General features: G+C 46.8%; 1 protein-coding gene across 2 annotated transcripts in view; it reads left to right on the top strand.

The window, feature by feature from the left end:
- NXN (nucleoredoxin) overlaps positions 1-26,688 on the top strand; it is a 152,803-nt gene that overhangs the window by 115,265 nt on the left and 10,850 nt on the right. Inside the window, exons 1-5 of one of the 2 annotated variants that reach the window (XM_072779134.1) lie at positions 6,994-7,023; positions 7,288-7,405; positions 9,442-9,575; positions 10,054-10,154; positions 11,771-11,877. In XM_072779134.1, coding sequence (XP_072635235.1) covers positions 7,009-7,023; positions 7,288-7,405; positions 9,442-9,575; positions 10,054-10,154; positions 11,771-11,877 — 475 coding nt within the window. In that variant the 5' untranslated portion in view covers positions 6,994-7,008. Of the gene's footprint in view, positions 1-6,993; positions 7,024-7,287; positions 7,406-9,441; positions 9,576-10,053; positions 10,155-11,770; positions 11,878-26,688 lie in introns of those variants that run through there. The other variant, XM_072779133.1, reaches the window with a different exon arrangement.

Raw genomic sequence — 26,688 nt, 5'->3', positions numbered from 1 at the left:
CGAGGAGACCGAGCAGAGAGTTCCAGAGAGTCCGTCAGAATCACATGCGTCACACGTTGTCAGAGTTCTGAGAGAAGAGCAAAGTCCACAGAGTCTGTTCAGAACAATTTCCAGATGCCCTTTAAAATCTTCAAATCCCAGAATGGGAAGTGGAAGGCAGAAAAGAGGGGGTGGGGGAAACAAACTGACTTCATAAAACTGGCCGAAAAATAGGTATATGTTTTGCAGAAGGTGCTTATGGTAGAAATACCTCTCGCTACGGAAGGAAAACCCTGTTTTCTGGGGAGTTTTATATACAGCCTACTAACTATACAGTTGATTGATTAACTTTACAATAGAGTTGACAGGAAAATGTTTTTCTGAAGAGGATGCTGACAAGACAAGGGGGGAATAAGCATAAATTTGATGCGGATATTAGCGATGTGTCCCATGTGTACAGTGCTTTGGTTTTCACAGTATCTCCACACACATCACCTCATTTAAGTTCCAAATTGGTCCTGATATGTTGGCATTACCATGTGAGGCAAGCAGGTGTGACCTGCCCCAGCTGTAAAATCATGTCACCAGTGACGTTCACTGAGAGGTCAGGGCCAGGATGTAAATCGGGCCCCTTGGAGCCCATTTTCATTCTGTGCTACCAGATTTCCTCCCAAGAAGGAACTTTAAGAGAGTGAGAAAGCACTGGCTCTGGCTCCTGACTCTGATGAGATGTTCTACTATCACACTAATAAGGAATAGGAACTCCTTCCTTAGGGATCCTTAAAAATAAGTACAGTTAGTGCTCAGTCCTGGGTGGTTCTGATCTTCAGCGTCCTGAAGGCAGAAGATGAATTGGAGGCCACAGGTGGTAGGCATTTCCAACAATTCAGGAGCATAGCGGCCGCGTGCAGTGAGAATATCACCTCCCACCCTTCACTGTTGCATCATCTCAGAATTTAGGCAAATGCTGATTTTTATTAGAGGGAGTTTTATGGATGGAGTAATAGCATAGCTCTCTCAGTTGAACCAAGGCCAAGCCATGCCCTAAAATGAACTCTTAAGACAAGGGGGTCATCACCTGGGGACCATAGGCCACTTGGAATCAGACAAGTTCACTAAAAGGCTTCAAAGAATTCATGAACTCAGTGAAATTACACGCACACTTTTTTGTGTATGTGCATTTTTCTCTGCGGAAAGGATCTGTAGCTTTTATCCTCAAAAGTGTCTGTGACCCCAACATGGTTATGAAGCCACTGTTTTAAGAGGCCTCTTTGAAAACCTTTAGTGGACTTGAGACGTCACACACACGAAAAGGCACAGGAGTGAGTCTTGGGATCATTTCTTTACACTCAAGCATTTCTCCTTTACAGTCAGCACAAGAGAATCATCAAAGTAGACCTCTATGACTTTTCTAACATAAGGTTTGCTTTCTGATTCAGGTATCAAAATGGACATGGTTAGAATGATCATTCCTGTGCCTTCTGCACAGACTCTGAGCAACCAGCTCCAGCAACTGCAGCCTGAAAAAGACAGTCCTGTGCAGACTGCACATCACCGATGAATGCCAGAAATTCCACAATAAATCACAATTATATAAAATTATACCATGATGTAGTAGTCTCCAAAAGGATGGACTTTTCAGTGACCGATATGAGTCTAAAAGCATAATATTTTCTACTGAACCAGTGGGCATTTATTTAGAACAAAAGATCCAGCAACCAGGGATAAAACACAAGCCAAGATCTCCTGTCTTCTTTGAGACCCAGTGGGAAAGAAAGGGGGGCAATCCCTAGGGAGGGAGTCATGGGAAGGGTTAAGGGGGTACATTTTCTTACCTCTCCAAGAAGGATACTGAGAAAAAAGAACTATCTCTGGTGATTGGGGGTGGGGCAGAGTTAGGGTGTTATAGTCCTTCTGCCTACATGAGGGACCCAGAACAAATTGTTCTTTTTTATCTGTGGGGGTGGAGTAGAGAGACAGCATCTCTGTTTTTAGAGTCTTAAAAAAGTACTGTACTAATGCTCTCAGGGTACCCCTAGCCAACGGGCCAGGCCACAAGCCCTCCTTTTATTATGTCAGCTGGGGAACTGACGGGTGACTAAGCATTTAGGTGCTAGGTAGCCCAGGTACCAAAACCCACCCTTCCTTTAAAAATATCTAGCCAAGGGCAGCCCCGGTAGCTCAGTTGTTTAGCGTCCCTTTAGCCCAGGGCCTGATCTTGGAGACCCGGGATCAAGTCCCACATCGGGCTCCCTGCATGGAGCCTGCTTCTCCCTCTGCCAGTGTCTCTGCCTCTCTCTCTCTCCCTGTATCTCTCATGAATAAATAAAATCTTTAAAAAAAATAAATAAATAAAAATAAAAATATCTAGCCAAGAGCCAACACATGCTTACATTTCAAATACAATATGCATGCCTACACACAAAGCAGTCTATTACAATCCTGTTGAATCTTCCATTTTTATATTTAAGGCTCACAGACCGTAACTTTCTTCAGGGAATAGTCTAGCTACCCATAAATCAAGTATTGTTACCTAATGCCATTTGTTTATGGGAGCCCCAAGCCTCAGGGAATATATGATAGTTGTGATCCCTTAACAATACACATGACCCAAGAAGATTTCTTCTTGGAAGGCAAGGATGGTTTGACCCTGGAGTTAAACTAATGAAATATATTGCAATGGATCAAAAGAATAAGCATAAAGTAACCATCCAGTTTTTGTTTTTGTTTTTGTTTTTAAAGATTTTATTTATTTATTCATGAGAGACACACAGAAAGAGGCAGAGACACAGGCAGAGGGAGAAGCAGGCTCCATGCAGGGAGCCCGATATGGGACTCGATCCTGGAATTCCGAGATCATGCCCCGAGCCAAAGGCAGACACTCAACCACTGAGCCACCCAGGCATCCCTAACCATCCGTTTTTGATAAAATTGTTGGTCAAAATGTTATGGAAGGCCATTTTTAAAAGTTGTGGTAAAATACATACATAAAATTTACCATATTAACCATTTTTAAGTGTACAGTTCAGTAGTGTTGAATACATTCACATTGATGTGCAGCCAGTACCACCACTGATCCCTGTAACTCTCTTGATCTTGTAAAACTGAAACTGGAGGGATGCGTGGGTAGCTAAGTCAGTTAAGTGCCCGACTCTTGATTTTGGCTCAGGTCGTGATCTCGGAGTCGTGAGATCCAGCCTCATGCCAGGCTCTGTGCTCAGCAGGTAATCTGCTTGAGACTCTCTTTCTCCCTCTGTCCCTCCTCCTGTTCACTTTCTCCCTCTCTCTCTCTTAAATAAATGAATAAATTTTTAAAGGAAAAAAAAAACTGGAACTGTATACCCATTAACAATGCCACATTTCTTCCATGTCCACTGTCCACCCAGCCCCTGGCAACTGCCATTACAACTTCAATCTTTGCGAATTGGACTACTTTAGGTACCTCACATAAATGGAATCACACAGTGTTTGTCTTTTTGTGACTGGCTTCTTTCACTTAGCACAGTGTCCTGAAGTTTCATACGTGTTGTAACACGTGTCAGAATCCCCTTCCTTTTATGGCTGAGTAATATTCAAGACTATTTTGTTTACCATGTTGAAGAGTATCTGTCTCACACCAATGGTTGATATTACATCTGAAAGTAAAAGATCATGATTGGGTAGGAGTTAGAGGTGCTTACTACTTACTGTTTTGTTCGGGAAATTCCAGCCAATGTAGTTCTATAAGAAAAAGGAAGTAAATAGTATAATTGTTGGAGAAAGAGGATAAAGTTATCTTTATGTGCAAATAGCTTGGCTTTCTATTCAGGCTAAAATGTGCTTTGAAATAAGAATGTGCTTTCAAAAGTTAGCTGTTTTATAGCTTCACCTTTCTATTTGTGATCTCGATCCCACCCTCTGGCCTACGCAAGGACTTTGTTCTTGCATTTTTCCTTCTTATCAATTTTTTTCTCATCTGGATTACCTCCAACAATGTAGGTTTGAGTATCTCCCATCTATAAAATATCCACCCCTGACCACATCATGTGTTTTTCCAGCTACAGTTCTAGTCTCTGCTCCCTTTACAGCAAAACCCTTAAAGAAAGTTGTCTATAGTCACCACCTTAGCTCCTGTTTCGTGTTGGCCAGCAGACTCTAGGTGTCTGTGCTAGACAGAGCTGCACCCCAGTCCCTCCCGCTTCCAGTTGTTCTTTCATCCTCATGCCCCTGACTCCTTCTTGACCTGTCAAGGTCACAGATGACCTTAGTTGCCACATCCTCGGGTCAGTTCTCTGTCCTCATCGTACTCAATATCTCAGTAGCATTTGGCACAGGAGTCTACTCTCTCCTCCCCAGAAGAGTTCTGTCACCTGCCTTTCGGGACATCAGAGTCTCCCTGTTTTCCTCTCATGTCACTTGTCACTCCTTAATCTTCATGGGTGGTCCCTGGCTCTGCCCCTGGGGTGCTTTCTCCTCTGTGGCCATGCCCTCTCTCTGGATAACCTCACGCAGGCCTGTGACCCCAAACAGCATCCAGGCTGCCTGGATGATGATCCCTGATAGATCTCATGACCCCCACTCTGGCTCCCCCAGAGATTTGTAAGTCCACGTGCCTACTTGCAGTCTCCACTTGCACATCTAGTGGGCACCTCAGATTGACCTGTCTCATCTTGATTTTTTTTCTCTTGCAAGCTTTCTCCTACCCCATTGCTCCTCATCTTGGTCAGTAGGACCCCTTGACACCCTTTTGCTTAAACCCCAAAACCACAATATATCCTTTCCTTTCTCTCATCCCTTCCCCGCATTCAATTTGTTAGCCTGCTCTATTGACTGTCTCCAGAATATATCATGTCCTCACTCTGCTGCTGTAACCGAGGTGGCTGCCACTGCTGTCCACTCTTGCCATAGCTATTTGCACTGGCCTCTCCAGATCCTTCCTTCCCCTAGTCTTCCTCTGTGGGCTGTTCCTTCAGGGCTGCCAAAGTGACCTTTTAAAATGTAAATCAGATCACACCACTCCCTTGCTTAACCCTCCATAGCTTCCTGTTACACTTAGAGTAAAATTCTATCATATTTATTGGACCACAGGGCCTTAAAGATCTGTCAAGAGTGCCCTTTGGACCTCACCTCAGCCCCCTCCCTCATTCCATGGGGCTCTTCCATCCCAGCCAGTCTGCCTTCCAACCTCTAACCAGGTTCCCTGGGCCTCAGGTGGCCTCCCCCCAGGCGCATGTGACTCACTCCCATCACATGAGGGGTCTGTGGTCAAATGCTCTTTCTTCAAAGATGCCTTCCCTGATCACTCTCTAAAATATGTACCACTCCCCCTCAGCATGCCTTTGCTCTCACTCTGCTCTCTTTTCTCTTATGAAGTATCTGAAATTATTTTTTTGTTTATATTCTTGTTTGTTATTTGTGTCTCCCACTAGAGTAGAAACTCTGTGAAGACAGCCACTTCATTTGCCTTGTTCTATCTTGTATTCTTTGTGCTTAGCATAGGGCTGGCACGTAGTAAGTGCTCAGTTAATATCTGTTGAATGAATTTTAGCACTTACCAGTCACAAAATATATTGAGAAGAAACAATGTATTTACTATAGGGAGACATGGAATGCCTACATATCAATAAGCAAAAGATAACCAACAAAAACAAGGCATCATTTTTTCCTGCCAAATTAAAAAAACCAATATTGGTAAGAATACTGAGAAATGGGCTCTCTTGTTTGCTGCTGGTGGAAATAGAAAATTGTCCAAGCTTCTGTAAGTGATGAGTCATGGGTGATTTTTACTCAGCTTTTATGGTTTGTTGTGTGTTTCTTACTTTTCCCAATAATGACTTTTCTCCCCCCAAACAATTACCTTTTAAACTAGAGAAATTCCTTCATCTTCCTCCATGCCCCCTTCTAAAACTATTAACCTAAAAAAAAAATAAAAAATAAAAAATAAAAAAATAAAACTATTAACCTGGCTGGATCCTTGCAGTAGCAAACTTACAGAACTGATCCCCGCAGTGGAATGGTCTTACTCTGTTGTTGAACCTCTTTTAAAAAATGTTGAATCTGTGGCCTATATCAGGTTTCCCTGGAATGTTGCAATTCGGGGCAGTACAGACTATACGTGCAGACTTGCTCTTGCTCTAAGGGCTGGTTTGGGAACCCATTGGAGAGGCGGGACCCCCTAACTTTGAGGTAGAGTCCCACAGCCTTTCCTGCCAAGACCCAGGTCTCCACAGCCAGGGGAAGCCTAACATTTGTTGGTAGATACCCCACCCGACTCTGTTGCTGCTCGGGATTGAATTAAAAACAATAATAATCTGCTCTGTACAGCTGGCCTTCTGGTGCCTGCTTCCCTTTGACCTCATCCGTGGCCCATTCTGCCAAAGCCCAGGCGACTGACTCCCCGTGTGGGCCTCTGGCCCCCGGAAGGGAGGCTGTGGCTGAATCACCAGTGGGCCATTCTTCCATTTCCCCTGGCTTTTTTCTTCTCTGGAGCTGCCTTGGTGGTTGGACATTTTGTTTAGTTAGATTGCTTTCTGGCTTTGGCAGTTAAATGCCAGAGCACGCAGTGGCCCACCTGAATGGTGTTCACCCTGATGGCTGGGAGCAAATAACAGCTGGCCCACACTCTGTGCCCTGTCCTGGGCTGGTGCATTCATGCTTCCTCAGCCTTGTCCCTCCTAGACCCTGCTCCTCTAACAAGTTGACTGTTTGGAGTGGCACCGAGAGCTGAGGATTGGGGCTGGCTCAGGATGTTGTTCCTTTGTGGTTGTGGGTGGATGGCACACACAGCCACTGCCGATATTCCAAGTGTAGGAATGCAGTGGAGCAGAGGGGCCAGATTCTAGCTACTTGGTCTTCTGTTGGGTACCCTTGTCCCCTGTCCCCCGGGGCTCAGGGGCCCGGCAGAGCTGGGAAGCAGGGGAGCACCTGCCTGCTGATAGGGTTGAGAAACACCAATAAAGGGCCTCCCTTCCTGCCTTAACCATCTGGTGTTGGGGGTGCGTGTGTAGTTCATTTCCCAATACATCTTCATCTTCATGCTTTTTAGAGGAAATGCCCGTGGGAGAGGTGAGAGAGGAGTGCTCTCTCTGAGCAAGTGTAATCCTCCGTTGGTCTCTGTCACAGGCTGAGCCTAGGTGGGACTCAGACCCCCCTGCCCTGCCACAGACTGCAGAGGCCAGTGGGATTGTAGCTTCCTTGTTTGTTGATCTGTGCTTCGGTGTTTTCCAGTTCATGTGCCCATCAGGCCCGGGAGGGGCTCAAAAGGATGCTGCAATTAATGCATTTATTAATGCATGGGCTGAACCATCTCTTTCTCTTTTCTTCTTACAGCTGAAACTTTGGAACAAATATCGAATTTCCAACATTCCATCGCTAATATTCCTAGACGCTACCACCGGGAAGGTCGTGTGCAGGAATGGGCTGCTGGTGATCCGTGATGACCCAGAAGGTAGGACCTTGGCATGTCCATCCCGTGCTCCCTGCTCTGTCCCCCGACCCTGACTTCATCGCCATTGGTAGAAGACATACTGATAAAATCTATATGAGTGGATTTACTTGGCTGGCAGATCTTCTCGTGATGAAATTATAGAATTCTCCAGGTCATGGTTAAGATTTTTAAAGAGATCAGAATGTCCCTCCTGGGGGCTTTTTAAATTCATGGGTCAAAGGAGATGGAATCAGAAAAAGGAAGTTCTGTTTTGAGGGCTGAGGAGGCTATTGAGAAACAGCGAGAGCCCAGAGACTGACTTCTGGTGCTGTGTCCATGGCAGCTGCCACCTTAGCAATTAGAGGCAAACTCAGCAGTTGTGAGGTTTTTGTCTCTTTAAAATCCTACCATAGCAAAGTCACAGCCTCTGTGTTGCTCTCCTGGCCTCAGGGGTGACCAGCCTCATTTCTTGGTGCCAGCCCAGTCCTGTGGCCTTGGCCTTGCTGACTGGCCTTGGTGGGTGGGTGCCCGTACACTGGGTAGGCTTCTCTTACCATCATCCTGCTCACTGGACGATGATGTCCTGCTCACTTTCCTCATTTAGAGGAAATGCCCGTGGGAGAGGTGAGAGAGGAGTGCTCTCTCTGAGCAAGTGTAATCCTCCATTGGCCTCTGTCACAGGCTGAGCCTGGGTGGGACTCAGACTCCCTGCCCTGCCACAGACCGCAGAGGCCAGTGGAGTTGTAGCTTCCTTGTTTGTTGCTCTGTGCCAGGTCTGGTTCTTTCCTCTCTGCACTGGAGTCAGAAAAGCATCCTAAGGTCTTCCCTTTCTCACTTATTGATTAGAGGATTCAACCCTGGTAACAAATTTTCCTAGGAAAATTTTCACCTGCTTTAAAGAATTACCCTCATAAAATATTAAAAAAAAAAAAAGGGATCCCTGGGTGGCGCAGCGGTTTGGCGCCTGCCTTTGGCCCAGGGCGTGATCCTGGAGACCCGGGATCGAATCCCACATCGGGCTCCCGGTGCATGGAGCCTGCTTCTCCCTCTGCCTGTGTCTCTGCCTCTCTCTCTCTCTCTCTGTATCTGTCATAAATAAATAAAATATTAAAAAAAAAAAAAAGAATTACCTTCAGTAAAAAAAAGGCTTGGTGGAACCAAGTCTTCACCTTCTCAAATCACACACACACACACACACACACACACTACTCTGAGCTTGTTAAAAATGCAGATTTCCCAGCCCTAAGCCCTCAGGGGAAGTCATTGCAGGACCCTTGCTTAGAAATAATGGCCAATCCCCTCCAGAGATGTTTGGGGCTGTTTGTTTCAGGGTGGGCTTGGCCACTTACATTTTTAACCAGTCTGTGCCTCTCCCACCCCCCACCCACCCAGGCGATTTTGGAGGCAGTGGTCCATGGACCACCCTGTGAGAAAACACTATTCTGTGGCTCTTCCTGCCTGGGGCTTAAGTGTCATCAGAATGTAGAACATCTGGGTTGAGTGAGTTTTACTCTTTCCTTTTACTGGATTTAATTCTCATTTGGTTCCCTGGGCCCCAACCCAGACCAACTGCATCAGAATCCCTGGGGGTGGGCCCCTGGAGCATTATATTTTAAAATTCCCCCAGCTGATTCTAAAATGCTGTCAGAGTTGGGAGCCACTGAGATTCCAGGGTTGGACTTGAAGAAACTCATGATTCTTACACAAGGCAGTGATTCCCCAACCTGGCACATCATCAGACTTACCTGGGGAGTCTGTGTTGCTTTATGTTGGACATATCTCTTCAGCGTTGGCCCCAGATCCCAAGACGCAGAGCGTGACCCCAGGCTTCCATATTTTCCAGAAGCCCCTCAGGAGATGCACCCTGTGATCACCCAGGTTTGGGAACCATTGTGTTGAAGGTGGGTAGGGCTCTGCCATGAATGGGTTCTGCCTTTGTTTCTGTGTTTTAGCTCTAGATCCTCTGCACATGTTAACAAACACTGTTTGATGATAAAGCTGGGTCAGAAACCACAAGGAAGGGTCTTAACCTTCTCACCACCTGTTGCCTCTTTCAGGTTTGGAATTCCCTTGGGGACCTAAGCCCTTCAGGGAAGTCATTGCAGGTCCCTTGCTTAGAAATAATGGCCAGTCCCTGGAGAGCAGCAGCCTGGAGGGGTCTCACGTGGGAGTCTATTTCTCCGCACACTGGGTGAGTGGTCAGTTCCTTGTTAGTCCAGATGGGAGGAAGCAGTGACAGTGCTGCCAAGACCAGTTGTGGTTGGCTTTTGGAATCGTTAACTGCTAGGCCATGACTTCCTGGTGTTCTTACTTCCTTCTGCACCAGAGGTGTTGACATGCTGTGGCTGCTTATTATCATGAAGGATAATAGCAGCAAGAAGATGACTTCTTTTGACTGGCCTAAGAGGACAGTCTTCCTAACCCATTCCAATGAAGCTTCTAGCAGTCTCCAGGGGGGTTCACCTGCTGGCATGCTGTGGGATTGGAGGAGCCTGTGCTGGATGCTTGCCATTCCGAGAGGCATGTTTGTTTCTGCCTCTTTAGTAAGCTGGGTTTCACCACCGCAGTCCTACTTGCATCCTGCTCGCCCAGTCTCTGTTGACAAGTGGCTGGGAAATGGGAAGGCAAGAGACAGCATCAAGCCGCAGGATCCCATTCTCCTTTTTCAGTGTCCACCTTGCCGAAGCCTCACCCGGGTCCTAGTGGAATCCTACCGGAAGATCAAGGAGGCAGGCCAGAAATTTGAGATCATCTTTGTTAGTGCGGACAGGTAATGTGTGCTGGGGAAGGTGGCTGTGTAGTTCCCTTTTCCAGAGGTGGTTAACATGCATTTCTCCTGCCTTACATGTCTCACCTCCTAAGTGCAGAACATGGAGGTGGGGGTTGGGGTGAATGGCAGATGGACAGATGCATTTCAGATCTTCTCACACAATTATCTAATTAGAAAAACCTATCTTAGCTGTAAATATCGGGGCATGTCCCACTTCCGGCCTGGGTCACTTGAGATTAGGGCATAGTTTTCTGATTTGTTCAGTGTTTTGGATCGTGATGAAAGGGCGTGGAGGGGAAGAATGGAAAGAAAAGAGCCAGAAGCTAATGGAATGTGATACCTGTCTGGGATGGCTCTGCCCTAATTTTCCTTCGCTCTGGCCATGTACTTTGCCTGGGGGGTGTCCTAAAAACAAGAAGGGCTAACTCCTCCTGGAGTACATCAGGTCCTTTTCCCCTCAACTTCCTCTGGCGTGTGCCCTCTTGCTGGTTTTAGTCATCACCAAACTCCAGCTCTGATTCAGGCTGAGCCACCAGGTGCTTCTGCTTCTTAAATCCCTGTTCACAGAAGGTTCGCTGGGATGCTGACACACTGAGGGCATTCTGTATCTTTGATGTCTGCACTATGCCGTGCTCGGTTTACTGGCCCGTGGTCTTGCCCTGCTGCTCCCCACATCCCCATCTCTGCATGTGACTGGGGAGAAGTTTAAAGGCATGCCACATGGGGCGGTTTCTTTTTCTTTTTTTTTTTTTAAGATTTTTATTTATTCATGAGAGACACGGAGATAGAGAGGCAGAGACATAGGCAGAGGGAGAAGCGGGCTTCCTGCAAGGAGCCTGATTGGGGACTCGATCCAGGATCTTTGGATCATGCCCTGAGCCAAAGGCAGACGCTCAACCACTGAGCTACCCAGGTGTCCCATGGGGCAGTTTCTTTTTTTAGAGCTTTATACAGCATCAACTTTATTGAAGTATAATTCACATACAAAATACATTTTGGGTGTACGATTCAATGAAAATTGCCTCATGTAGGTACCCCTGAGATCATCGCAGTTAAGTATAGAACATCTCCATCATGCACAAGATGCCCCCTGCCCCTTCCCAGTCAGTCCCCACCCTCAAACTGCAACCCCAGGAAGCCCCTGATCTGTTTTTTTTTATCACTTTGGTTAGATCTGTCATTCCTAGAGTTTTTTATACACAGAATCATAGGCTTATGCTTGGTGAAAAGTGTCTTCTCATACACAGCACAGTCATATGCACAGATTAGAAGGATCAGTGGACATGCAGTGTCTGTGTGTACATCTAGGCTTCTTATGAAGGTACCAGCTATCTGTGTTGACAAATAAGAAGTTGAGCATGAGTTAACCTGGGATCCAGAGGAGCAAGCTACTTGAAATGGCCTGGCAGTCTAGTTCACATCTGCCTGTTGTGTGGAGGCTGTTGCTTCCTGGGATACACCAGGAAGATTAAAATAATTACCTCTCGTAGCCTGGTGTCTGAGGAGTGTGACAGTTCGAGGCCCTGGCTTCTGCAGAGCCCTGGCCATAACTTGGTAGACCCTCCAGTGGTTCTTTCAGGGATAATAGAGCCTTTCTTCCATGTGTGTCTCCGTAGGTCAGAGGACTCTTTTAAACAGTACTTCAGTGAGATGCCCTGGCTTGCTGTCCCCTATACTGATGAGGCCCGGCGGTCACGCCTCAACCGGCTGTATGGAATCCAAGGTAGGCATTCTTGACTCCGCGGGGCTCCCTAGAGACCTGCCCAACCGGGGTCACCAAATCTTTGGCTCGTCTTTTAGAATGAAAAGGACATCTTTATTTCCATAAATGCTTGTGTTCCTTACCATCTTAAAAATTACATACTGGGAATTCTAGGGCATGTAAATTACACCTCATTAAAGCCTTTTTTTTTTTTTTTTTTTTTTAAGTACTAGTCCAGGTGAAACAGCCACCTGAGCTTGTATGCTCTGATGCAGCTGGGCCGTGGAGCACATGCTCCCAAGTGACTTGGCCAAAACTCCATCTTGAGGGTTCTCCTGTCAAACAGACCTAGGAATGGTCTTTGGTTCATCAATCAGACTCTGAGCCTCAGTTTCCTCATCCACAAAGTGGACATTGTAAATCCCTGCCGCAGAGAATCTCTGGGAACATTCATAGGTTAAAGTGTACAAAGCACTTGAAGGCTCCTAAAGCACAATAGTGAGGGCTGAGTGGCTGGTACTTGTGTAGGTGAAGAAACAGATTTCCAGAGAGTGTTGAAAACGAGGACTTAAAGTACTAATCATGTTTTTCAGAAATAACAGTTATTAAGTGAGACGAAATGTGTTTCTATTCTCTGTTGTGTGAATACCTTCTTCCCAGCCTTCACCCAGCCAGGTTTTCTCTTGGTAAAGCACTTAATTGACCTGTTAGAATTAAATGCACTGTTACATGTCAATTATATCTCAACTTTTAAAAAAGGATTGAGCTCATTTCCTTTGTAGCAGTGGTATGATCCTGGTTAGCCCTAGGCAGACACAGCTCGTATTTGAGTTCTAAGTGCTGCTTATGTTATATGGAGTAGGGGAAAAAAAAGACAAATCAAAATGTAGCCACAAATTCCACAGCTTATGGGGGCACTCATCAGATTCTTTAAGCCTTTTCTTTATCATTTAGAGTAAGCATATGGCTTTGTTTTGAGTTAAGGTTTCAAAAAACTTAATAGTTAATTTAAAATCAGTGCTTCTCCATTTCAAATGTACATAAGAGTCTTCTAGGGAGCTTGTGAAAATGTAGATTCAGATTCTCTGGATCTGGCTGGAGTGGGGGCCTGGATTTCTAGCAAGCCCCCAAGTGGGGGGCCCAGGGACCACACTTTGGATATTAATAAGCTTGGTCTAGTGGCGTCTGGGTGGCTCAGTTGGTTAAGCATTGGCCTTTGGCTCAGGTCAAGATCCAGGGTCCTGGGGTTGAGCCCTGTATTGGGCTCCCTGCTCACCCAAGAGCCTGCTTCTCCCCCTCCCTTTGCCTCTCCCCCCTAGTCATGCTCTTTCTCTCTCACTCACTCACTGTCTCAAATAGATAAAATATTAAAAAAAAAAAAATAAGCTAGATGTATTAACCCTTCAAGAATTTTGGAGGCTCACGCCTCCTATTAACAAAAAAGATGAAATGAATTCCAAAAATGTCAAACAAAAACTGAGTGATAGGAATTGTTTACTGGTCCAGAAGGAAAAGTACTGGGTTGAGTAACTTAAAGAGGTCACAGGCTTATTTCCTTCTAGCACTCTGTTTGCACAGAGACTTAAACATGCATGCCTTGGCATAGGAGCATCATCTGTTGAGATGACTATAAAGAATGACCTTTGCCCAGTGGTACAGAACAGAGGGTTAAATTAAATTGCCCCCTTGAGGGACACCTGGCTCAGCGGTTTAGCTAGCGCCTGCCTTCGGCCCACGGGACTCCAGGATCGAGTCCTGCATCGGGCTCCCTGCATGGAGCCTGCTTCTCCCTCTGCCTGTGTCTCTGCTTCTCTCTCTCTCATGAATAAATAAATAAAATCTTTTTAAAAATTGCCCCTTTGTGAGGATAAGTGAAACTTTAGGTCTCTGACTTCATTTATTTATTCATTCAGCAAGTATTTACTGGGGGCTGACTAGAGGATGTTTGTTCTTCCAGACATGAAAGATACAGTCCTTTTTTTTTTTTTTTTTTTAAAGTTTCTATCCATTTATTCATGAGAGACATAGAGAGAGAGAGAAAGAGACATAAGCAGAGAGAGAAGCAGGCTTCCTTTGGGGATCCTGACGCAGGACTGGATCCCAGGACCCTGGGGTCATGCCCTGAGCCGAAGATAGACACTCAACCACTGAGCCACCCAGGCACCCGAGATAAAAACAGACACAATCTCTGCCCTCAGGAAGCTAACAGTCCTAGAAGGGAGACTCACCCCATCGGTCAGTTGTACAAATAAGTGTAAGTTGCAATTGTAAGTGCTCTGAAGGAAGGTGTCCCCAGGGCTAGCAAAGCCTATAAATGGGGAAATCCCAATTGGTTGGGAAGATAAGAATGTTATGCTCAACCTGAGATCTGGAAACCATAGGAGTTGCCTTAGTAAAACAGAGAGGGAAGAGTGTTATTGGCAGAAGAAGCAAAGGCCCTGCCAGTGAAAGGCTACTGGGAAAGAAGGCTGGAATGCAGCAGATTAGACCTGGCTTAAGCCCCAGCAAGGGTTTTCTGCTCTCAAAGAGTATGACAGGGAAAGGAAAGGTCTTGAGGGTCCCTCTGTTCATTTAAAATATCTTCTTGCTCCTAGGATTCAGATCTTCACTCCAAAGGTAACCCTGTGTGTCACTTAAAGGAGAAGTGACACTTTTACTGTCATTGTACAATGGAAAAGGAGTGCAGCCAGCCAGTGTGATGTTCCTCAGCCTCAGTTTCTAGGTCGTGACTAGAAGCTCTTGGAGGGGCTCCAAGTGAGACCCACTGGTAGGCTGGCTAGTTCCAGATCTTTCCTTAGCATTACCTAGATTTTGCTGCCCTTCGATGCCCATGTTTACATGCAGCTGTGCCCTGCTTCTTCAGAGGACCATGGATTTCTCATCTTTGTCCTTGCAGCAGTACAAGGACATTCTTGAGCTTTTCTATCCCCTATTCCCCATACCCACCAGCAGGTGTGTTTGATGTATGTCTTCCTCTGACTCCCCTAACAAAGGCCCTTCAGTCATGTTCTGGCTTCCCCTACCCACCCCCCAGCTTCTGTACACATCTGTACGCATGCATGTATTTGCATGTACACAAAATGTGACTCTGTGTGACATGATTGGTTGGGCCATGGGGAGGCATCTTAGAGGTACACACCAAGAAGAATGTCAACCATCCTATCTCTACCAGGCCTGGGGCCTCTTGGATCTTTGCCTGGGGCCTCTTGGATCTTTGCCTGGGGCGTTGTTCCCTGTTTCTTATCTTATTCTACCCTCACAGATACCACCTCTGTAGTCTAGGCCACCAACAACCCACCCCTGTCCCTACCTCCCACTGCTGACTGACCTTGAGCTAGTTACTTATCCCCTCAGTAAAATTGGGAGGCTTCAGTGTTGGGCAGAGTAGGCACTTAATAAATATTTAACTGATTAACTTGGGGGGAAAAAGGGGAAATTTCATTTTACAATAAAAAAGATAACTTTTGGATGTCAAGTTTAAACAAAGGCAACCAACAATATTAATAACATGTATGGCAAATAGTATCTTTCATAGAAAAAAAAGAGCTCTCCTTAGACACTAGTCCAAAAAAGAGAATTTAGTAAAAATTATGTACGGGATTTGAGGTAGGCAATTCATCCAGTGCGTTGATATGATAGCATCATATCATTTTCGTATGACATGAAAAATATTCAGTATAATTTACTTCCATGATTTACAGATGAAAACACTGAATTTGTATCTATCTTATTTGCAAAGAACTCCCACTACCTCTACTCTCCTCCCCTAAAGATAATCCTCAGTATAGGGAAGAGATCAGACTGCTAGTAGTAATGAAATCAGGACAATCTTTCAGGAGAGCAAGTGGCAATATACATCAAAGGCCTCTAGAAAATTTACAAAACCTTTGATTTAGAAATCCCACTTTTAGAAATTTATGCTCAGGAAATTATCTTTTAGTGCCCAGCAGAAGCTGAGCTTCTCTTAAGCAAGTGGTAGATTTTTGTTTTTGTTTTTTTCCTTTTTTCCTTTCATTTTTTGTATATGTTAAATTTCATAATGGACTACTTTTTTTTTTTTTTTTTTTTTTTTGCGTTAGCCCCTAGAAAACCCAGAGCTGAATTTGTAACCACCTTTAGCAACTTTGCAAAATTCACCTTTTCTCTTCCATGCCCTTGACCTTAGCTCCTTAGCTTCATTTACTCTTCTCTGTTTTCCCTTCAGGAAGATATTTTCATCTGTTTTTTATTGAATTATATCATACGCTGTTTAGGCAACCTCCAGTCCTTTTTGAAGGATTTAAATGCATAGGAATCTATTTCTTAATTCCAGCTAAGCCTATGCACTGACCTTTATGAGAAACCAGAAGAGTAGCCCAGTGTTGACCTTGAGTGGACAGGAGGAGATTTACGTTGGGAGATATCTAGAGAGCAGAGTATGACAATGTTTTGAGGAACTAGAAAGGGTCCTGTAAGTGCCATTCTGTATGAGGACTTTGAAGACCGACGCTTTTCCCAGAGGGCAGAGCAGGTGCTGGGCCTCACTCTGCCACCCTGCTCCACCACAAGGCCCTCCATGCAGAGGCACATTCTTTCCGAGCCTGTGCCATCAAAGAGCAGAACCTTCCCTCCCCGAAGTAGAGCCCTTTCCTGGATGTGGGGACCAGTGCAATGTAGGTTGGTATACCTGGCAGTCAGTGCTAAGGCTGTGGAGTTACTTGAAACTTAAAATTACCAAAAGATGGGTCTATATCATGCATAGTCGGTTTGAGGGTGGCAGTCTGTGCCTCTCTCTGTGTGCTCTATGAGATGCCTCTGAGGACCCTGAGGGAGTGGGAGGACGATTGACACAGAACAGCAATCTCATAAGGAGAGACCACAAGCCCTGGAAGATTCAACACAAGTTTTAGATATGCTAACTAGGGCTAGAGGGTGCCCTGTTAACTGTTGGGCAGGGCACAAAAAAATTAAATGGATCATTTTCTGTCTGCCTTCAGACAGCAGAGAAGGGAACTCTCAGAGTCCCCAGCTGTCAGCCTATAAATATTACAGACGTAGGAGCCACGGTTGTTAGGTGTGGCCCAGGCAGCTGACTGCATCTGAGGAGGAAGAGAATGGGGAATTCTCAGGGACACATTGCTTTGGCGCCATCTTTTAAGGCCCTGGTGGTGTGGGGCTGAGAAGTACACATGCGGTTGCGACTTCAAGGAGCCCTCAGTGGAGGATCAGCAAGCTGACCTGGAGAGGCCCTGTGGCCAGGCAAGCAGTGGCCAGCTAGCAACAAGTGAAAGAACCCAGCTCCCACCAGTGAGCATCCTCTGCTTTGGGCTAGCCCCGCTGCTCCTCATTTGCTGGCTCCATGGCATACCTTCCCCTGCCATCCGTGCTAGTCTCTCTTCAGGGCAGACCTGTCTACTCTCCTAGCCTCCACCTCTTGCTCCCTCAATCACTGACCCTCTTGAGCTAATAAGCCTTAAAATTCATTCCTGCAGGCAGCCTGGCAGGCATTGCATGCTGACCTTGATCGGTCTGCCTCTTAGATGCACTGAAGCACAGTGAAGTGAGAGTATAGAGAGAAGCACAGGATCCTTCTTCAGGCAGTATCTAATGAAGGGCCATGCAATAGAATAACCTGAGTCTCGATGAGACTCTGGCTTGGAGGTGTTGAACCAGGAAGGCTTCCTAGAAGAGGTGGCTCTGGAGCAGAGCCTTGCAGAGTGGATGAGATTTTGATAGGGAGTGTCTAGGGCAAAGGCCAGAATAAGATGCCTATAGTGTACTGTAGGGCAGAGTGGGCCATAAGGTTAGTGATGCTACATCTTAGCCTTGAGCACTATGCTAATGTCCTTGAACTTTACCCTTTGCACTTTGGAACCTTTAGAAATTTTTCATTAAAGTTGTGATCAATGCAATAGTGATACTTAATCTAGATTGGAAGAGAAATTCCAGAGACAGATCATCCCCTGGTACTTCTGATGGACGCATTAAGCACCCGCTGTAACCAGGCCTCACACTGGGTTCATGATAGGGGAGAGGGAGGCTGCTCCCTCAGGCCCTGGGACAAGTGGCCCAGGTGGCTTCTGCAGCCAAGGGCCCATTTCCCTATCTCTGCCTCCCTCCAACCTCACAGGGTCATTTAATGATCTTCTGCCTCATGGCATTCTGGGGGTTCCATGTGCATCAGGGGTCTAGTTTCTTTTCTTCTTTCTTTACTTTCTTTTCTTTCTTTCTATTTTATTTATTTGATGGAGAGAGAGCACAAGTAGGCAGAATGGCAGGGAGAGGGATCCTGATGTTAGGCTCAATCTAATCCCAGGACTCCAGGATCATGACCTGAGCTAAAGGCAGATGCTTAACCAACTGAGCCACCCAGGTGCTCCAGGGATCTGGTTTCTGTTAGAAGTGCATGTTGTTAGTAAGTTCTTGTACAGCATTTTATATTGATCTTACCAGCCAGTTGCACTGCACTTAGAAGTACAGGTACACCTCGGAGATATCACAGGTTTGGTTCTAGACCACCATAGTAAAGCAATATCTCAATAAAGCCAGTCAGTTTAATTTTTTGGTTTTTCAGTGCATATAAAAGTTATGTTTATACTATAGTATGACTTTTTTTTAATTGAGTATGCTAAATGTGGTCTGTTTTCATATGTATTAAGTCAATTAATCCTCACCATGTGATCAACACCATGTGATAAATTGTTGCTATAACCTGTAGTCTATTAAGTGTGCAATAGCATTATGTCTAAAAAATAATGTACATATTTTAATTAAAATAGTTTATTGCCAGAAAATGCTGTCATCCAAGCTTTCAGCAAATTGTAATCACTGATCGTAGATCACCATAACAAATATAATAATGATGAGAAAGCTTAAAATACTGCAAGAATTGAGATGTTGACATAGAGATGTAAAATGGGCAAGTGCTATTAGAAAAATGGCACCGATAGACATGCTTGAGCAGGATTGCCACAAATTTTCAATTTGTAAAAAACACACCATCTCTGAAGGGCAGTAAAGGGAAGTACAATAAAACAAGGTGTGCCTGGGTACACCTGGGTGGCTCAGTGGTTGAGCGTCTGCCTTCCGCTCAGGGTGTCATCCTGGGATTCAGGATCGAGTCCCACATTGGGCTCCCTGCAGAGAGCCTACTTCTCCCTCTGCCTATGTCTCTGCCTCTCTCTCTCTCTCTCTCTGTGTCTCTCATGAACAAATAAATAAAATCTCTCTCAAAAAAAAAAAAGCACAAGGTGTGCCTGGATTAGAGCGGATGAATTTTTGCATTCTGCTGCCTCTGACTATGCAAACAAGGTAGAGAAAATGCACAGCCTGTTGTAGGGGTAGGGGCGTTGAGAACATGCCTTTGCAGGCTCGCACAGGCTGGGCCAGAGCAGAGTGATGAGGATGCGGAGCAGGGGCCAGCAGAGGGCTCACCAGGGACCACAGGCTGAGCTCCAGGCTTGTGCCCCTCCTCCCTGCTAGGGTCTCCCATGGTGCAGCCTCTCCCTAATTCCCTGTTCTCCTCTCTGCCAGGGAACATCCCTGTTACACCATCAAGTTCATAACTCAAGACGTCTAGGCATTTTCCCCATCCCCCTTCTTTCTGGTTGGAAGAAATGTCATCCAGGCTTTCTGAGAGTCGGCCTCTGTCCTTCTAGAGTCTTGCTCTTGCCTCTTCAGTTTTCCTTCCCTTTTTTCCTCCTTGTCTCTCAGTTCCTTGTCTGTCACTTCACGGAATGCTCAGGTCTCTCTTAGTCACACATAGAAGCTGCTGTCTCAGGCTGCTCTGGCTACCATAACAAACACCACGGCTTAAATAGTTGGAGTTCATTTCTCACAGAGCTGGAGTCTGGGATGTCCACAATCAAGGTGCTGGCTGATTGGATCCCTAGTGAGGGCTCCTCTTCTGGCTTGTAGATGGCCATCTGCTTGCTGTGGTGGAGAGAGAGCTCTGGTGTCTCTTACTCTTCTTATAAGGACACTAGACCTATCCAGTTAGGGGCCCCATCCTTATGATCTCATTAACCTTAATCACCTCCTCACAGGCCCATCCCCAAATACATTGGGGGTTAGGACTTCACATGTGAATGTGGGGCATCACATTCCGTCCCAAGCAGCTACCATTCCTCTCTCTTTTTTCCAAACACCAAAATTCTCAAAGACACTACCATTGCTTTGGCTTCTACCATGTGACCTGCCTCCAGCCGCAAGAGACACCAACGTGGTAAGGTTGTGGTCCCTGTCTTTTATGGAGCTTGGGAAATCTGCTCCTCTTGTTCTTCCAGCCCCAGTACTAAGCTACATACAGCAGGGCTGTCAGATCACTGGGCACCTCCTATTCATGTGTTATTTAATAAAATGTAGTCTTGTGCATGTGGTATGCCGGGTGCTTGTCCATTCGTGAACTGAAAAAACAAAGGCCCCTGACCTCATGGAGCTTCCAGTCTTACAGAAAGAGACAGGCAGTAAATATAATGTTAAAAAATTAAGTGTACGGTGTATTGAGCTATGAGTGCTATGGATAAAAAATAGAGCAAGGCAGAGGAATTGGGATCACAAGGTGTGGGTCGCAGTTTGAAATAGGGTGGTCAGGGTTGTCTCCATGAAGAGGATGATGAGAGAATTAACATTGTGGTTCTCTGGGAGAGAAGAGTGTTCCAGGCAGAGTGAACAGCCAGTACAAAGGCTCGGGCGGAAGCATGCCTGACATGTTTATAGAACGGGGAGGCCAGCACAGCTGGAACAATATGAGGAAGGGGGAATTTGCAGGGGTTAAGACTAGAAAGGGTCCCCTAAGAGCCTTTGTTAATAAAACTCTGGCTTTCATGCTGAGTGAAGTGGGCCACACTGGGCGGTCTGGGCAGAGGAGTCCCATGAGCTAGTGGTAGGGTCGCTCTGGTTGTTGTGCTGAGAAGTAGGGAGACACTCTGGGACGGGGTTGTGGTCATCCAGGAACAAGATGGCGGTGCTCAGGGGGGGATAGTGGCCGTAGGGGTGGCAAGCCATGGCTGGCTCTAGACAGTTTGATGGTAGAGTCTTAGAGTCTGCTAACAGATTCCATGTGGGGTGTGGGAGGAAAGGAGGAGTCAGAGACGGCTCCACGGCCTCCTGCCCAAGCCGTGGGAAGGAGGCAGTCGCCGTCAGCGGAGCTGGGAGAGCTGTGTGCGCTGTGTGGGGGGCATGTGGACGGAGCGTGGAATTCAGTTGAGCAGGAGTTTAATTCTGACCATGTTGAGTTGGAGATGCCCATTAGACACTCAAATGGTGGTGTGGATTCAGCGGTCTGGAAGTGTGAGGGAGGTGGGCCTTGAGCTAGCAGTCTGTTTCTCTAGTTGTCCCGAAGTCATAGATCAAGCTTGAAATTGGATGAGGTCTCGTGGGAATGAATAGGGATGTGTGCAATCCACTGACCTCTCTATTCTCCTCATTTGCTTTTGTTTTCAGACACTTGGGGCTACCCCTAAAATCCTTTCCCCTTCCGCCTCTCCTCACGGCACCCCATCTCCTGGCTGTTTCCTGCCCCGTTTCTTGGATTTCTCCTTCACAGAAGCTTGTCTCAGGCTCCTCTCCCTGTGTTCTAAGGATCCCGTTACACCTAGAACACTTCCGTTCCTCTGCACCAGGTATTCCTCCTTCGTCCCACTGTGCTGTACACACCAGCGTGGCAGAGCAGCTCCAAGTGAACCTTCTAGACAGTGGGATTCATCCCCTGCCCAGAAGCCCTCACAGCTGTGGCCTGGCTTCCAAGGCTCTCTGCAGTCCGGTCTCAAACACCTTCACAGCCCATGTCTTATTGCTCCCCTGTCCACACCCTCCCCTCCCCAGCCCTGCCATCTCTCATGGCCTCCTCCCCAGTGCCTTCCCTCCTGGAGCAAACCTTCTTCTTGCAAACTCCTGTGCTTGTGCGACCTCCTGCCATGTATCCTGTTCCCGTGTGTAGTTCCAAAGGCTGACTTTTCTCATAGATTGGCTGTTCCCTTAGGACAAAGAGTGAGGATCTATGTGTTCCCAGCCAGAAGTTCTTTTTCTTTCTCCCTCCTTTCCTGTTCATTCAGGCTTTTCTTCAGGAATCATTTCTTGGGCATCTAGCATGGCTTTGAGCCATGTGCCCCGGCTGGGATGGGGATGGCCCAGGGAAGCAGAGGGCAGAGCGGGATGCCCGGGCCTGGCACCTGAGCGCAGGAAGGCTCCTCTTGGCTCACTGAGGTTGCACAGGTCCAGCATCCAGGCTCCTTGCCCTACACCTAGGACGGTCTTCCTCTTTGGAGCCCTTGTAGTTCATGTCCCTGGTGTGGTATCATTTCTGAAGGCTTCTCTCAAGTCTTGAAAGTGGGTAGCTCCTTGCCAGGCTGTACCATCCTTTGATTGAATTTTGCTTTTGTTTGCATCTGAGGAGATTTAAATGCCTCCAGTCCAACTCTGATACCTTTGACCTTGATGGAATTATCTATCTCATCATAGCATCACAGAACTCTGAAAATTATTTTTGATTGAAGTCTGAGTATTTCTGAGCTTTGTGTGACTCTGTGGTTACAACTTCCAAAATCATTCAACAGATGTGTTTATATGTACATCTGTATATTCTGGGCTCTTTTTGCTACAGCAATTCTTCCTTTTTTTTTTTTTTTTTCCTTTTTAAAGCTTTTATTTTTAAATAATCTCTCCACCTACTGAGGGGCTCAAACTCCTAAACCTGAGATAGAGAGTTGCCCATGGGGCACCTGGGTGGTCCAGTCAGTTAAGTATCCAACTCTTGATCTCAGCTCAGGTCATGATCTCAGAGTTGTGAGATCGAGCCCCACATTGGGCTCCACACTCAGCACAGAGTCTGCTTGGGATTCTCTCTTATCCTCTCTTTCTGCTCCTCCCCCACTCACTTACGCTTTTGCTCTCCCTCTAATAAATAAAATTTTTGAAAAATCTTTATTTAAAAAAAAAAGTTGCACACTCCATCAACTGAGCCAGCCAGGTACCTCTACTCATAGCACTTCTGACACCAAATGTGTATGTGGGTTTTCCACCCACACCAACCTCCTGGGTTCTCCAAGGAGAACCCACACCCACACCACCTGGGTGTCCTCCAAGTAAATTGAATTCTAACGTCATCTATGTGGAGATAGTGTCGGATCCCACAGGTCTAGTGCTCATTCCCACCAGAACCCCCATACTTTAGACATTAATCGTTAAGTCCAGGCCTCCCATACTTCTGGCCAACTGGCCATAAATCAGAGGCTCCCAACCCTTACTGGGTTCAGTACTTTGCTAGAATGGCCCACAGGACTGAGGAGAGCAGTTTATTTACTATCATCAGTTTATTGTCAAGAATACAAGCCAGGAAGAGCCAGATGGAACTGATATATAGATGTGTGGGAAGGGGCACAGAACCCTCATGTCCTCTAGGCCCACCACGCTCCCAGCATCTCCACGTGTTCACCAACCCCAAGCTCTCTGCCCCCAACCAGTTCGGGGTCTTTTTTTTTTAAGATTTTTTTATTTATTCATGAGAGACAGAGAGAGAGAGAGAGAGAGGGGGGCAGAGACACAGGCAGAGAGAGAAACAGGCTTCATGCAGGGCTCCCAGGACTCCAGGATCATGCCCTGGGCTGAAGGCAGGCGCTAAACTGCTGAGCCACCCAGGGACCCCCCAGGTAGGGGTCTTTATGGAGATTCCATTACAAAGATATGACTGATTAAATCATTGGCTGTTCTTGGTTACTCAGCCTCCAGCTCTCTCCTTTCCCCAGAAGGCAAAGGTCAGGGGGGCCGGCTGGAAGTTTCTGGCCACCAGCTCTCACCTTTGAAACTATTTAGGGGCCCCAGCCACCAAAGACACTTATCACTCCCAGATTCCAAGGGTCTGAGGTGCTCTTTTGTCAGGATCTGAGATCAAATGTTATAAGACCAAGTATTGTAATAGGATGTCCCTCTCACCCCTACCACTCAGGAGATGACAAGGGTTTTAGGAGTTGGGTGCCAGGAACTAGGAATGAAGATAATTATGAATTTCTTACCATATTATAGTATCACTGTGTACACACACACTCCACACATATGCTGGGTCAGTAGAGGGTTCTTGCTGTTTTGAGGATCCAGTCTTCAGCAAATCCTATGGGGCTACTTCTGGGAGAGCTTATGCTCCCTTGTTTGACTCTTCATGAGCTCTGGGCTCTGTGTCTCCTCCTGAAGCATTCTGATGAAGGTGCTCTCACAGAGTACTGGGTATACTCCCAGCCCACATCCAAGGTGAGCCACCTCCTCCTGGTCTGACCTGTGCCTTACAGTGAGCCAGTAATTTGATCTGATGGTCACTCTGTATATTGGGGCCCATGAGGACAGAGTTTCCCTGTGTTATCCTGACAAGCTCAGATGAAAATGGGTGATGCAGATAGGACCTGGAATCCTCTGAGCATCCTGGTCTTCAGCCTCAGAGCATCACTGGATTCTGAGCACCGCCCAGCATACTGAAGGAGGCCTTGCATAAAATGCCTTGTTGAGGCCCCCGTCCAAGCTACAGTGGGAACATCTGGATCTTGAGGTGGTTGCAGAAGCATCTACAGGTCTTGAGGAGCTTGCACCTGACCTGGCCAGGCCAGAAGTCCTGCTGCTGCTGCTGCTGGTGGGTTGCCGGCTCCCTCTGGCACTCTGGGCTGAGCCCAGGCCATGTTAACCGGCAGGCTTCACCAGGCCACCTGGGCTCACCGAGGCCCTGGCACCCCTGGGTCTCATGGGAACGGCTCTTTTACTCTGAGTCCCTACTCCACCACTTTATGCAGACAGAGGAATTCGCAGCCTATAAGCTGTTTAAAAATGCCTTTCTAAAGGAAGGGTTTAGACACACTTGGCGAAAAGCAAATCCCATTAACAATTGTCTAATCCTGGCTGCCAGAGAACACCATGTTCTTTGCAGGGAGGCAATAACGCCCCTTCATTCCTGGGTGGGGGCCCCAGAGTTTTGTCCTCCTCTCCCCTCCCCTGGCCCCAGCCTTTGGAGAGGGCAGACAGCCTAAGGGCTGTGTAGGGGCCAGAGTGGACAGAGGGATAGATGCAGTCCCCTCCTCCAGGAGAACAGCACTGGAGCGGGATGGTGCCGCCAGCCTGGCTGCTGAGGGTGGCTGCTGAGGGGCAGCAGCACAAACGCCTGTGGCTGCAGGATCTCCTCCGGCTTCTCTATCACCCTCTTTCCCTGCTCCTTATCCTTCTGCTTCTCTTCGCCTTTCCATCCTTCCTCTTCCTACTCCACCATTTTGCTCTGTCTTTCTCTAACTTTGCCCTCTTTCCCTCCCCCGTCAAAAAATGAATTTGAGGCAGAACCTCTTTATTTTCTACAGAAACAAAAGTGTCTGGAGGTTGTGTTTTTCAGTAGGCAGAGGGTGGGGGGCCGCTGCGTGTGTTTTATAGACCAATCTTGGTGTGTGAAGGGCTGGCGCACACAGCTGCAGCTGGCTGCCTGGGCCTGGGGAGGGCAGGCTGGGCGCTGCCTCAATGTCCCTTTCTGGTGTCTTGTTGAATTTGGAGAACATAAAAAAGGAAAAAATGAGAAAGGACGCAGGATAACAATAAGCACTGCTGTGGCTACCACCTAGAATTGAAGGTTTTGTTTGGGGTGTGTAAAATATAAACAGGTGGTAGGGTGAGCAGAGACAAAGGTGAGGATCCTCTCTCCTTCGGAGCGCCGTGCACTTTCCTCTGGGAGAGATGCTTCCATACATTTCATGTGTATCTTCATAATTGGTTTTTCATATTTTTACTGCATATGTATGAATCCATGAATAATATATAGTCGTGCTGGGTGTGTTTTTTAGAAGCGTACTTAAGTGCTGACATGCTGTAAGATCATCCTGTAACTTGGCTTTTCTCACTAACTGTTATGTTTTCAAGATACATCTTTATGGATATTGGTATCTGGTTCATTTCTCTTCAGTGCTGGAAAGGGTTCCACGGCGCAATTGGACCGCTGTTTACATAGCCATATGCTGTTGAGGGACACCGGGTTGCGTCTGATTTCTCTGTGTCACCAGAATGGTGCCATAAATCTTTGTGCCTCCTGACGCAGACACTCACCCAAGCGGCTTGCTGGCCAAGTTCAAGCAGGCCAGACCCATCCCTGCACCCTGCCTTGTGATTCTCCAAGTATCACCACCCAGACCTCTCTGTCCCTTCGTTTTCCTGGCAGGGGCTGGTCTGGGCGAGCCAGCAAGGAGTGCAGAGGGAGCTGCTGAAGGAAGCTGGCAAGCGAGGTGGCCAGAGTGTAGCCTGTGTTTGTTGTCTCTGCCCGACCACCCTCCAGTTGTTCTTTGGTTTTTGTTTGAAGCTAATTTGCATTTAGCAAAACACCATTTAAGAAAACTGGAATCTGGGCAGCCTGGGTGGCTCAGCAGTTTAGCGCCGCCTTCAGCCCAGGGCCTGATCCTGGAGACCTGGGATTGAGTCCCACATTGGGCTCCCTGCATGGGGCCTGCTCCTCCCTTTGCCTGCCTCTCTCTCTCTCTCTCTGTCTCTCAAGAATAAATAAATAAAATCTTAAAAAAGAGAGAGAGAGTGATCCCTGGGTGGCGCAGCGGTTTAGTGCCTGACTTTGGCCCAGGGTGCTATCCTGGAGACCCAGAATCGAATCCCACGTTGGGCTCCCTGCATGGAGCCTGCTTCTCCCTCTGCCTATGTCTCTGCCTCTCTCTCTTTCTCTCTCTCTCTCTGTGTGACTATCATAAATAAATAAAATAAAATAAATAAAATAAAAAGAGAGAGAGAGAGAGAAAACTCAAATCTGTATCTCTCTCACCTGCATTCCTGCCTTACGACACAATTGTTTTTCATGCTCTGAGTCCCTTTTGGTCTCTGTCCACACACATACGT

The sequence above is a fragment of the Canis lupus genome, chromosome 16 (genome assembly GCF_048164855.1).
Source record: "Canis lupus baileyi chromosome 16, mCanLup2.hap1, whole genome shotgun sequence".
Taxonomy (NCBI): domain Eukaryota; kingdom Metazoa; phylum Chordata; class Mammalia; order Carnivora; family Canidae; genus Canis; species Canis lupus.
This window is presented reverse-complemented; position numbering and strand designations above follow the sequence as displayed.